General features: G+C 38.9%; 1 protein-coding gene across 6 annotated transcripts in view; it reads left to right on the forward strand.

Annotated features, from left to right (window-relative positions):
* Positions 1-13,280, forward strand: part of LOC133480195 (mannosyl-oligosaccharide 1,2-alpha-mannosidase IC) — a 153,186-nt gene that overhangs the window by 121,228 nt on the left and 18,678 nt on the right. For 5 of the 6 annotated variants that reach the window (XM_061777952.1, XM_061777958.1, XM_061777959.1 and 2 more), the window contains exon 5: positions 12,142-12,235. In XM_061777952.1, coding sequence (XP_061633936.1) covers positions 12,142-12,235 — 94 coding nt within the window. Of the gene's footprint in view, positions 1-12,141; positions 12,237-13,280 lie in introns of all 6 variants that reach the window. The other variant, XM_061777953.1, reaches the window with a different exon arrangement.

Consider the following 13,280-nt stretch of genomic DNA (forward strand, 5'->3'; position numbering starts at 1 on the left):
GTGCTTGTACTTCCAATATATTAGATTTACAAGAACCATCCATAAATCTTTGACAAATTCATGGTAGTGGTAATATATATTACTATAACGGTGTCTTGAAATGAAGGTTTGCAACCAGCTACAAGAGTTAACGCATCTACAATTGGTGAAATAAATACTAAAGACTACTGCTACTGAGGAAGAGTCTAGCTAACAAGCATGGCTAACATCAGCTGGTTTCCGCTCTGAAATTACTTCACAAAGTGACGAAGAGCAGAGTCTGAAACATAAGTACTTTTACTGTTGTACTACATTTTGATTTTATTTAGACAAATCAAATTTTTTATTTTCTTTTTGGGCGGCACAGTGGGCGACTGGTTAACATCTGCGTCACAGTTCCGAGGACCCTGGTTCAAATTCGGCTGTGTGGAGTTTGCATGTTCTCCCTGTGCCTGCGTGGGTTTTCTCCGGGTACTCCGGTTTCCTCCCACATCCCCAAAACATGCATGGTAGGTTAATTGAAGTCTCTAAATTGTCCGTAGGTGTGAATGTGAATGGTTGTTTGTGTTTGTGTGCCCTGCGATTGGCTGGCAACCAGTTCAGGGCGTACCCCGCCTCTCACCTGAAGATAGCTGGGATAGGCTCCAGCACTCCCGCGACCCTTGTGAGGATAAAGCGGTACAGAAAATGGATGGAATTTACCAAATATTCTATACATTATGTTGTTTAAAGATACAATAGATTGTGTTCAATGGAAAAAAAAGTTTTTTACCCAAAGATTTCAAAATACAGTAATCTCCCACTATATTGTAGTTCACACTTTGTTTTGTGTGTTTACAGTTCCATTTTTGTACTGTTTGTACAATGTTTTTTTCTTATCCATTGGACTTGCAAAGTTTGAGCCAGAAAATTCATCCGCTGCTACAATAGCTGCTACAATCCAAAGTGGCCCGGTTCCTGTTCAGTTTTGGGCATAGGTACTTGAGACTTTCTCGTGCATCCTGTGTTATGATCGACATGTGCACCCAATTTCGTGTCCATCAATGAAACTGTTGTGTGGGGCATAACATACTCCTTCTTAAGTGACTTTGTCCTGCTGGTGTCACTACAGTGGACAGTGACTTTAACACAAGGAGACCCTACTCTGCTTTCCCATCCACACTGGAGGTGAAAGGTTGACTGTTATTCAGGGCGACACAACCTGAGATGTGAGCCCCCCACAAAGTCATCCAAGGATATCCGAAAACATTAGCTGATGTCACTCTACTGCCGCTTTGGATCGATGCAAACACCAAGGTGACTTTCACGAAGCTTGTACACTTAAGTTGCGCTCATTGCTTTAAATGAACACGTTTATAACCCAGGAGTGTCGTTTAAGGTCACATTTTTATTCATGATTTTATTGTAGTTGTTGCACGTGTTTGCCATGGTTAAAAATATTACTGCACATACCGAGATAAAAACAATTGGCCGCCTTCACCAATATATTGAGAATTTTTGACGTCATTAGGTGGCAATTTTGTTCTATGTAGGGTTAATAACACGTTGTTATACTCCAAAACTTCTCGCTATTCGTGTTCCAAATAAAAATATATACATTTTAAATAGATTTTTGTTGGATAAAGACATTTTTCGTTTTGTTTTATTTTGTTTAACTTACGGTAGTTTTTAAAGCCTTTTTAATGTAACCTATTCATTTAATAATTACATTTTTAGAATTTTGCATTTTTTGGGGCACATTTAGTTTTTTTTCTTTGTGTTTCAGATATTTTATTTTGGAGTCATAACAATTGGAAATACTTGCTTTTTTGGGATGGAATATTACTGCAATACTGTAATAGTTGCATTTATTTAACTTCCATATTTACTTTTTGTTTGTTTGTTTACCAAAACACAACAAAAAATAGTTTGAGATGCATGCTTTTAGGGAATAAAAATCTAGTTTTTTGGGAAAGCATCAGGAGACTTTTAAACATTTCTGTATTATTTTAATTGATTTACATATTTGCCTAATTTGATTACGTTTTCGGTTCGACATTGAAAATGTTTGTTTACTTTGGTGTTCTCATGTTGTCACTTACGTAAAGGTCAGATTAAGGCATTAAATCCAAATTTGGCTTTAAGATCCACAGCGTCAATCCAACCTTTACATTCCCATGTTTCCATCATTATGTGGTTCAAATATATAATTTATCATACCCGACTGACAAATGTGACAAATGGGTTTTTCGTCAGAGACGACACAGATGTCACTCACGTTTCTCTTTCTGGACAGTTTGTCTACGTTTAGCTTTTCGGCGTCACCCCCCTAAAACTCTTTCCACTGTGAAAACAGATGGAGACACGTCAAAAGTATTGAGATTGAGGCTTCAGACCGCTTAAATCTTCCATCTCCGTGGAATTGGATGCACATGCCCGAGCAGCATTTAATTTCCTCCTGTTAGCCGCAAATGGATGCCGACATCCCAAAATAAACTCAATGCGAGATGGTGAAGTTGTGATGTTACGCAGCGCAACTCTGTGATCACGTTTAATGGGAATGGAAGGTTTGCCCTTCGAGCACAGGTGGCGTTCTTTAACCAGTCAATGGGGCATTGTTGATCTCAATAACAAATATGGACGATGTAGCAGGTTACAGTATACCAGCAAAGCACGTCTTAATCAAATGATCCTCCTTCACACAGTGAAAAGAAGATGTCATGCTGTCTGATTACATGCTAAACCCAACATTCAAGCAAAACTGAAAGTGTTAGTGTTACGTGCGGTCTTAGGTATAGGGTAAACAAGGTTTAGTGCAAGGGTTTATAGTTTTAAGGGTTAGCAGGGTTAGGTTAGGGTTAGAAGGGACTGGAAATTGAGACAATCTTTCTGTATGTACTGTGGTACTCGAAAACGGATGCTACAGTTGCTTGGTTACTCTGAACTTGGTTTGTGGAAAATGGGAGTGACGTTATGTATGCTGTGATCTGAGACTCCAGACCTCCTCATTCATCTATAACCGCTTCAAACAACAAAGAGCATGGATGTTTTTTAAGTCTTAATGTTTTATGGGGGTGGGGAGGGGGTTGTATTGTTTTTTTGTGGCAGTGCCCTCTTGGATAAGCGTTGGGGGCTAGCTATGGGGCTAAAGCACTGGTTCTTAACCTGGGTTTGATCAAGCCCCAGGGGTTCGGTGAATGAGTCTCAGGGGTTCAGGAGAAGTCACACACACTGTGTTGAGATGCTCATACCGTTCGTTAGCTCTTTGCGAGCAATCATTTTCAAGGATGGTAGTCATTAAAATGGAGGAAAGGAACATAATTTGTTGTGAAAATTATATTCGAAGGGCACTTGCCAAGGTGAAGCCGCGCATTTCTGAACTATTCGCTGTAAGGCAACAGCAAAAGTTACGTGGAGTTACAGTTAATAATCACTGAGTTATGTGCGCGTGTGTGTGTGTTTTTGAAAAATACATGTTTTGTCGGTTTTGCTCTTTAAACACTGTGCAACTGATGCAAGGTTCATTTTGTGCACTAAATAAATATATAGTTATACTTTGAATATGGAAAAAAAAAAATCACAATTTACCCCTCTAATTATGAAACTTGTGGGGTTCAGTATAGAGGTATGAACGAGTCGATCGTAAGTGAAGTCAATTCTCAAGTTAAAAAAAGCAACAACTAAACGCTGAGTAAGAATTTTCATTTTTTCCATTCACAACACCGCTTATCCTGGTTAGGGTCGCGAGGTGCTGGAGCCTATCCCAGTTGACTGGGCGAAAGGCGGACTACACTTTGAACTGGTCGCCAGTCAGTCGCAGGGCACATATAGACACGGACAACCATTCGCACTCACATTCACACCGTCACTGAGTGGGAACTGATCCCACGCTGGAAAAATACTCGGAGTTCGAGCACTAGTTCAGTACCTCCAACAAGGTTAAGAACTACTGGGCTGAAGGTTAAAGTTAGGGTTATGTTTGGAGGTTAGGGATTGGGATAAGTAAAGTCAACTTGTTTTATACAGCCCTTAATTACAAAAGAGTTTCAGAGTCCACAATTTAAAGAGATCAAGAAAAGGGTTAGTTGTGGTTAGGGTTATGATTAGAAGGGTTTGGGTATGATTTAGGTTATGGTATGGTATAATATATGTTAAGACTAGGCATAGCGTTAAAGACTTAGGTATAAGGTTTGGGTTAGAGATAGTGTTAGTGGTCAGGTATTTGGCTAGAAGTTAGGATCAGAAGGGTTAAGGAGTGAGGTTTATTGTTAAGTAATAAGTTTAGGGACAATGCATAAGGATATGGGTTAGGATTAGGTATACAGTTTGGGGATAGGGTTAAGGTTAGGGATAGTTAGGGATTAGGACAGTTAGGTAGAAGATAAAGGGATAGTGGGGGCAATAGTTAATGTTAGGAATAGGGTTAGGTATTGAGATAGGTTGTTAGCGGGTTTGTTGTTAGGGTCGTGACGTCACACAGCAGAACTTTGTATGCCTGCAATAGCCTTTAATGGGAATCGAACAGTTGCCCTTTGGTCACAGGTCGCGTTCTTTAACCAGTCGTCCATGACTTTTTTGAGCGACGTTCCTTTCTCCGTCCACGTTCCCTTAGCAAGCAGCTCGGTTCAATTAGCATCAAAAAGGAGTCAAGGCCCATGCAATATCTATGAGTGCTGACATTTGTGGCGAAGCCGAGAATGCCCCCAGAGAACCCCTTAAGTCCTCCCTCCCCGGTTCCCCCATTCTTCAATGCTTTTCTGGGAATATCAGATGCCATTACTCACTATCTAGTAGGAATAGTCCTCCTCCTCGTCTCCAGCCTCCTAGACATCGGGGCGTCTTTGGATGGGTCGCAACTCTTAGCTCTCCTCTTGTGAAGAAAAGTGTCAAAATGATTCATTGTTATCGACATCACCGCTGATGCCCGTGGCTCTATATTTCTATTGGTGCTGAACTCATTGGTCTTTGTACAATTCTTTAGGACTTGTTCATTTGTCTCCGACATACTGATGTAATGTTCCAGTATGGAAACGCCGAAAACACCTGAAACATTTTATTGTGTTTCCGAGGAATGACCTCAGGCTACTGGCCTTAGGTTAAATTCATCTTAGGTGACAAGCTCGAATGCCCTGAAAGCATGACTGTGGTCAGACATTGCCTCAGCGGGTACACAGTCAATATGGCACCACGACTACCACAACAGACCATGTTGCTCCTGCTTTCTGTTGACATGGAAACAAAATCTTGATTCTTGAGGGAAAATAGGAAGCAAAAAAAACAGTTTTCTCTGGTCTAACCAGTCAATGGGTTTGTGAACTCTACTGCCCCATCAGGGTTAGGGTTAGGTATAGGGCTTGAGAATTGGGATATGAATGGGGTGAGAAAGGTTAAGGTTCGAGGGTTAGGGTGTGCATGGTGTGGGTTATAAATTATGGGTGAAAGGGTTAGGTTAAGGTTAGTGTAAAGGTTAGAGGCCTAGGGTAAAAAGGGGTTAGAGAGGTTAGGGTTAGATGGTTAGGGCATGCATGGTTTGGGTTATATGTTATGGGTGAAAAGGTTAGGGTTAGTGTAAAGGTTAGAGGCCTAGGGTAAAAAAGGGTTAGAGGGGTTAGGGTTTAGTTAAATAAATTAAGGCTCTATCCCAAAGGATAGAGTATGTACAGGTAGATATTTTATTTCCAAAATGTCATATTTTGGGGAGGGGACATGATATTAAAAAAAAAATACAAATAAAATGGGAGGAAAATAACGAAAGAAAATACCTTGGTCCTTAGTGTCCTTTGATACTTGTAAATGTGGCCATGTGTGTTTTCTTGGCTGCCCAGAAATCTGATCTCCAGTGTACACACCTTCCTTTGCAGTTGAAGATATGTAGCATTAGGGTTAATGGGGTTAAGGATAGGGTTAGGGGGTTATCCCTTTGCCCCCCACATGTTATGGCTTTTGGGTTATAATTAAATGGGTTAAGGATAGGTTTAGGGGGATAGTATTGGGGGTAAAACTCTTGAAAGGATTAAGTTTAGGGTTCCGGTATTGGGTTAGGGGATAGGGTTAAGGTTAGAAGGGTTATGGGTTCGGTAGCGGGGTTATATATAGGGTTAGAAGATGGCTTAGGTATTGGGTTAGGGCATGAGGTTAGGATAAGATGGTGAATTGTTCGGTATAGTGCTCGTGATTAGGGTTATTGTTTTAGGTATAGAGTTAAGGGTTAAAGTTATGGTTAGGTGTAGGGTTAAGGGTTAGGGTGAAAAGGGATTAAAGCCTCTCGAGTGACAGCCCCCTTAATGTTGGTTCCTGGCATTTAAATATAATTTAATCCACTTGTCCATTGGCTTTAAAACAAACAACCTCCTTTCTCACAAGCTCCACTGGATTTATTCGCTTTTGACATGCCTGTCGCCTCAACCCGGCACCTGGCAGCCTAAGCTGCTCTCGCATTTAGTTTTTGCGCCTTAAAATCGATGAGGCACATCCAACCCGCCGTGAACAACAATCCTCTTTGGCGCCCAGCTGAACTATGTGTGTGCATGCGTGCGTGTGTGTAAGAGGGGAGAATGTCACCCCGACCTCTCCCGCTGAGAAAATGAGTGAAATCACAAGATGTTCCACCCCGCCCAAGACAGACGGGTCGGGTTAGCGCTGCTTTCCATTTGGGAACCATGGCAACAGTGTGCAACTGGAGGTCAGGGACCAATCAGACGAGAGAACGACATTGTCATTTTGGTACGGGGCCATCACTCACACCTCTGCTGCAGGAATGAAGTCAACACCATATGCATCTTGTCCTTCGAGACACTTCACCCCCTGAAATCTGAAATTCTCCATTATGGTTTTCCAAGTCCACCAGGGATTTGTTTCTTGGCACAGAATGCTGAAGTCCGATAGAAATTCAGGGTCGGTCTCAACTAGCGTTACCATCTTCTGTAATCGGATTGGAGTGGAATTCTCAGTCTCGGAAACATCTAGTTGTAATCACACCTCCGACTTCATAGGGAATGACACAAGTGTTACATGTGGGAATGGACAGACAACCAAACAGAAAGACAAGTTAACCACTGTAAATTGAATTAAAATAACTTTTGAAGTCTAGATGTTGCGTTATCACACCCCCGGCTGCAAAGTGAATAACACGAGTGTGTGGCGTGTGAGTGCACAAACTGCATCATCCATACAAGTATAACGAGAAGCTACGTAACGAATGCAAAATACAACTAAAATAAAGTAAAACTACCGACTCTTTTAAGTCTATCCTGCATTTATAACTTGATGTGTGCATGGACAGACAACGGCATCTAAACAAGTATAAGTTAAATTAAAATTTTAATGAATTAAAACTGCTCAACTTCAGAAGTCTAGATACTGCTTAATACCATCCATACAAACATCAGGAGAAGTAAAGCTCTATTAATAGTAGACATGCTGGAGTTTTGTGCAGATTGAGCAGAGCTGCAGATCAAGTTTTGACAGTGATTAACACTGAGTGACAATCAGTGGTGATTGACAGTGATCTACACTGTCCAACGATTGCATGGACAGCGACTTAAAAACCTGGCTAACATTGTTCAAACAAAGCAGCACTGAATTTGAAACTCAAGTTACAACGCAGTGGAAGAATGTATGCTGACTGACTTGCTTTTTTTATTCTAAATCTGAAAAAAAGTTAGTAAGAATAGTGAAGTTTGGTATGAGTTTAGAAGCAGATTTTTTTGGGGTTGAATTTGTTCCTTGGTTGGACATTGAACACAATGCCGATCGGGTAGAGTTACAGATCAGGTTGCGACAGTGATTAACACACTTAGTGTCTTGAAATCGCTGACTTTAAAACATGACCAATGTCGGTCAAGCAAAACAGGAAAGCGGCACGTGACAGAACTCCAAGTTGCCGCGCAACGGAAGAATGCATGCCGACTGAGCTCTTGAAATCCTTCTGTGGGTGACAAGTGACTTGCTGGGGGTAATTGGCTATTATACAGCAGGCTATAAAGCAATAATGATCACTCTCAGTGTTATTGTAGCCCTGCATTACACACACATACTGTATAATAGGAATATAACGATCTAAAATATGTGCCTTAATTGTTTCCTAAACAACAAAGTCATTGCTCTTTTTGGGTGATCAACACACGAGTGTTGAAGACCGCAATATGGAATTTTAAATTTTTCCAATTTAGCGCCGGGCCGCAGAGGAAGCCAATTCACCGTCGCCGCTCGTTTGTTTTCCAAATTGGGCTTTGGTGGCTTCTTCGTCTTCTGTTTTACCACCCGGGCCCCAATCATCTCTAATTTATTGAATCTGCTTCAGCTCTCTCTCCGAAGAGGCTATGATGCATAAATTATCTAGCATACTCTTTTTTTATTTTTTTATTTTCCTTAAAGCACGAGGCTCTGGCGGCTGACGTGAAAAGTTCATTTGTGGATAGAAATCCTTGTCACCACCGGCGACTCACTGAAATATTTACAGGAGTTATTTGTTCAAGAGCATAAAAAATAAAAATTCAGCCTACAAAATGGAAAATTGTTAAGATAATAAATAATTACAATTTAAAATTACATGAATACATTTTAAGCTAACTGGAATAATGAATAAAATGTAAAAAAAAATATTAGATACAAAATGTAGCTTTTTATGAGTAGCTATTATTATCTATTTACTTTTTTAATTTGTTTTAACTTATTTATAAGTTTCTTTTTTACTTTTGTACTTATTTAGTTTTTATTATTACTTGTTTTTTTTTTTACTTTTTAATTTATGTTTTATTATGACTTATATTTTCTATTTTATTCTGTACAGTATTGTATTTTCCTGCAATGGATTAAATGAAACAAAAATTTTACACTTTTTCTTATTTTATTATATTTGGTTTTACTTATTTTTTTATTTTGTTATGTTTTATTTTTACTTTCTTAATTATGTTGTTGCATATTTTATATGATATTTATGATACGGATAAAACTAAAAATATAAAACTGGTGTACTTATTTTGTTCTTTTATTTGTGTTTATTTTACTTATTTTATTTTAATTTAATTTATTTCTTCCCTCATTTAGTCTTTGTTAAATAATAGATAACATTCCAAATATAGTAAAAAAGATAAATATTGTATTTTAACTACTTATTTATTATTTCACTTGTCTTATTTCTTATTTGTAATTTTGTACGTTGCAAATAACAAATTAATAGTTATTTTGAAAATAAATAAAATAATTATGATACAAATATAAAAAATATATTTTTTATTTTTATTCATTTCTTTTTTTTACTTGAATTTTTTTATTATTTACTTGTAATTTTCTATGTTGTGAATAGTAAATGAATACAATTATTAAAAATAATAATATAAATATAATTGGAAAGGAAATATAAACCAAAGTGACATTTTCTTCTGGTCAACACCGCTATTAATGTTCTGACTCTGTTCATGGAAAACAGACTAAAAACTACTAAATAACAAATAAGAGAGAGTTTTAGCCAGCAAGCAGATGATGAACAACAAAACTTTAACGTAACGAAGCGATACCGGCCTTATTTCAAAGTAATGGGTACTCGTGAAAGCTGCCAATACCAGCCAGGGCAAAAAATCTGACATCGAGCAAGTCCTGCTTGCCAGTAGTTGACACATCGGGAAATCATCATGTGCCAAAGAAAGAAAGAAAGAAAGAACGAAAGTAAGAGGTCCTTGTTAACAATTATCTGTCATTGTGTCAGTTGAAATTTTATGTATGAAAAGTACTATTAATATCAGTGAGTACTCAAGAGTGAATGTTCGTACTGTTATCTGTAGCTTCGAACATCCCTAATTTTTACTGTGTTGCAGCATTTCCAATGGAAAACTACATGATTCCCCCCCCCCCCCCCCCCCCCCCCTTTTCTTGATAATGAAAGCATCCTTAAGGAAATGTGCTGGTTCGGACGTTTCTTTTCTCTTTGTCAGACCTTTCTTTTTTCTTTGTCGTTTTTCCCTCCACGTCCCCGAGGAGAGGGCAGACAAACAGACAGAGCAGGTTTTTGCGGCTAAGCTAAAGTGGCATCCCGACCGAGTCTGCTCGGTCGGCGGCGTCCCTCCACCGGGTACCGATGATGTTTGCTCCGCCCTCCCCGGCAGTCACCCGAGCGCTTTTGGAACTGATGGAAAAAGTTGTTTGCGTCCCACTGTGTACCGGTCTAACAGTGACCTGTCGGCTGTCGCGGCTTATCAGGTGGGCAAACAAGTCAGGATGTGTGCGCACGGGGAAGGATGATGACGACGATAGTTCTTCATCGCAGGAGGATGGGTAGCAGGCGAGGAGAGTTTAATTAACTTCCTAAATTACGGACGAGGCCCACGGCGCCGTTCCCGAGCACGGCCTTTAATTTAGCGCGTGAGCAGATGCCAGCCAAGGGCCGCTCGCCTGTAATTAATCATGTTGTCTAGAAACAAGCAAACTACAACCATTGACGGCCTTGTGCTACTTTTAGACACACTGGATGTGTTGTTACCTCCACCAAGCAAGTGTTGACCTTTACATGCAGCTCTCATTGTCGACAAACATCCTGGTCTTTTTAAACTGAGACCCTGCAAAATTTAAAAGTGCATTACAGAAAGTGTGCAACAAAGATTTTAGGAGAGGTCCTGCAAAATAAAAATGTAAAAAAAACACAGGACCCTACAAAATTATGTTTTTACACAGAGATCCTGGGGAAAAAAAATAGAAAATAATAACAGATATGCTGCAAAAAATATTTAAAAAAGAGATCCTAAAAAAAATGACACAAAATTGCATAAAATACTTCGATCGGCTGATCAGCTTTCATGTCATAATTCGCCGATCCGATCAATGGCGCCATCGATCGGCGCCGCAAAAGACATTTACTCTGCGTCGCCGTCAAGTATGAATCCAAAAGCTAGTTTATTTTTTTGCCTTGTCACGTGTCTTGTGTCGTAGTACTGTATTTGTCTGATGGTCAATAAAGTTTTTTTCTATTTTCGATGAAAACACACGTCGTCAGTGTGGGACTATTTTGCTGTGTCTCAGACAAACAACACGTAAGTTATTTGCAGTCTGTGCACAACTGAAGTACGTCGTGGGGAACGTCATCTAAATGCTTCAACACAACAAATTTGATCGGGCACCTGAAGAATGTATACAAGAATTGCCATGTTCAAGCAATGCAGCGTGGGGGGGGGGACGGACGAAACGGACGAAAACTCTGGACAACACCCGTCCATATAGCCGGGACAGTGAGAAAGTTAGAGTAAGCATGTCATTAACAGTATTTGTTAAAGTAATTTAATTGCAATAAATTAATTTAATTACAGTAAGTTAGCACCCATTATTTCTGTCATGTTGTAATGTTGATTTGACTTAAACTTATGTCAATGACCAATTCTTGAATGCCCCCTAGAGGTCATTGATGTTTTAACTTTTGTCTAAAATGCTAGAGAATAATTTGGAAGATACAGTACTCAGTATACAGGACACAAGTATATACAATAAATGAACAAGTCATGTAAATAGACACATTGCTCCATCTTGTGATTGGATCGGTGATCAGTTGTTTTTTTTAAACTTGCTGATCTGTGATAGATATATATATATAGAGAGAGAGAGAGAGAGAGAGAGAGAGAGATTTGTTTTGTGTTTTTTTTTAACAGCTGCAGCATGTTGTTAAAATGACATTATGTGTACTTTGTGGCATTTCCCCCCCCCCCCCCCCCCCCCCCCCCCCCCCCCCCCCCCTGTGTAGACACTTAACCATCGCACCTTGACAAACATTTCCCAAGTTTGGTCTTTTCCTTCATCGATCTCCCGTCCATTGGTTTGCCTGTGAGGCCTTTCTTTGCTCCACTTGCTTCCATCTCTCTTCTTCAGTATCACACTTGACTCGACGCTCTTTTGTTCCCGGACACTAAACGCACTATTTGGTGATTGATGAGCCATTAGCTTGACCTCAACCGTGGCCGTCGAGAGTAGAAAGAGAGAGAAAAATAATTGCTCTCTTAAAGACACAGTGTCCTAAATTGACCATACACATGGTTGCTATGAATGCTTGTGTTGGATTAAAGGCCAATGACAGTTTCAATTAGGTCATTTATGGTGCATAAGGTGTCATAAACAATTGGTGGATGCCTGGTGTGGTACGTTGGGGTTGTCTACAACAATGTATTTTATACTAAGCTGTTTTTTTCTGTTTTGTCCTTCCAGCTATTCAAGACTAAAGTGCTGGAGTTGGGCGCCAAGTTGCTCCCGGCCTTCAACACGCCGACGGGGATCCCACGAGGAGTCATCAATCTGGGGAGGTGAGCATTAGCACCGGGCTCGAAAAATGGACCGCAGCAGTCAGAAAATATGCAACCCGTAGCTTGGGGGTCCCCAGAATAATTTGTAATAAATGATTATGTTGTATCATTTCAAAATGTACATACTTTGAGTACATAAGAATGAACCGCTTCCTCCTCCTTACCTCAGCTTTGGAACAATTACAAGCTCTGATAAGTGACGTATCATCACAAATCTGATATCCCTGCATAAATAAAGTATTTTTTTCTGTTTTTTTTTTAAGAACAAATGGCATCTTAATATAGGAATAAACAAATTTTTTTCTAGAACATAAGGCGTATTTTTTTGAGAATATAGTCCTATTTTTTTAAAATAAAGGTGTCTTTTCCAGAATAAAAGGCATAATATTATGATAATATAGTTGTATTTTTTTAAATTCACTTGTTAAAATATGACGTTATTTCTTTGTTAAACCTCGACTTAAATATAATATTACGACTTGACGATCTTGACTTACGATCTTGAAAATATACGACCTTATTCTTGGTAAGATTACTTATTTTTTTAAAAGGTTAGACTCATATTTACAGTTTTGAATACATAAAATACCATTGACTTACACAGATTCATCATTTTAATTTGGGACTTTTTATGGATGATTTATCTGGGTTGTCATATAAAAGCACTGTCTAAATTGTGCACATTTTTCATTAGGTCAACATGGTACAGTATAGTATGGTGGTTTTCCACATGCTGTAGCTGTCCACTTAAAATGCAACAAACACATTCTATTATTTATTTACATTTCATCATATTTTGTTTTCAGTTTATTATTTGTGTAAAGAGCAAATATGTGGTTCATTTCAAAATAATGATCTATATTGTTAATCCTCTTTTTAGGTGAAACATCCAAGGGTACTGTTGATGCATTAATTAAAAATTCAGAAAAGTAATCAAAATGTTATCAAATGTAATCAGTTATATTACTTTGAGAAAGTAATTGAAATAGTTACACCACTATTACATTTTCAACAGGGTAACTTGTATGTACTTGCAAGTACAAA

Source organism: Phyllopteryx taeniolatus, chromosome 6, assembly GCF_024500385.1.
Source record: "Phyllopteryx taeniolatus isolate TA_2022b chromosome 6, UOR_Ptae_1.2, whole genome shotgun sequence".
Taxonomy (NCBI): domain Eukaryota; kingdom Metazoa; phylum Chordata; class Actinopteri; order Syngnathiformes; family Syngnathidae; genus Phyllopteryx; species Phyllopteryx taeniolatus.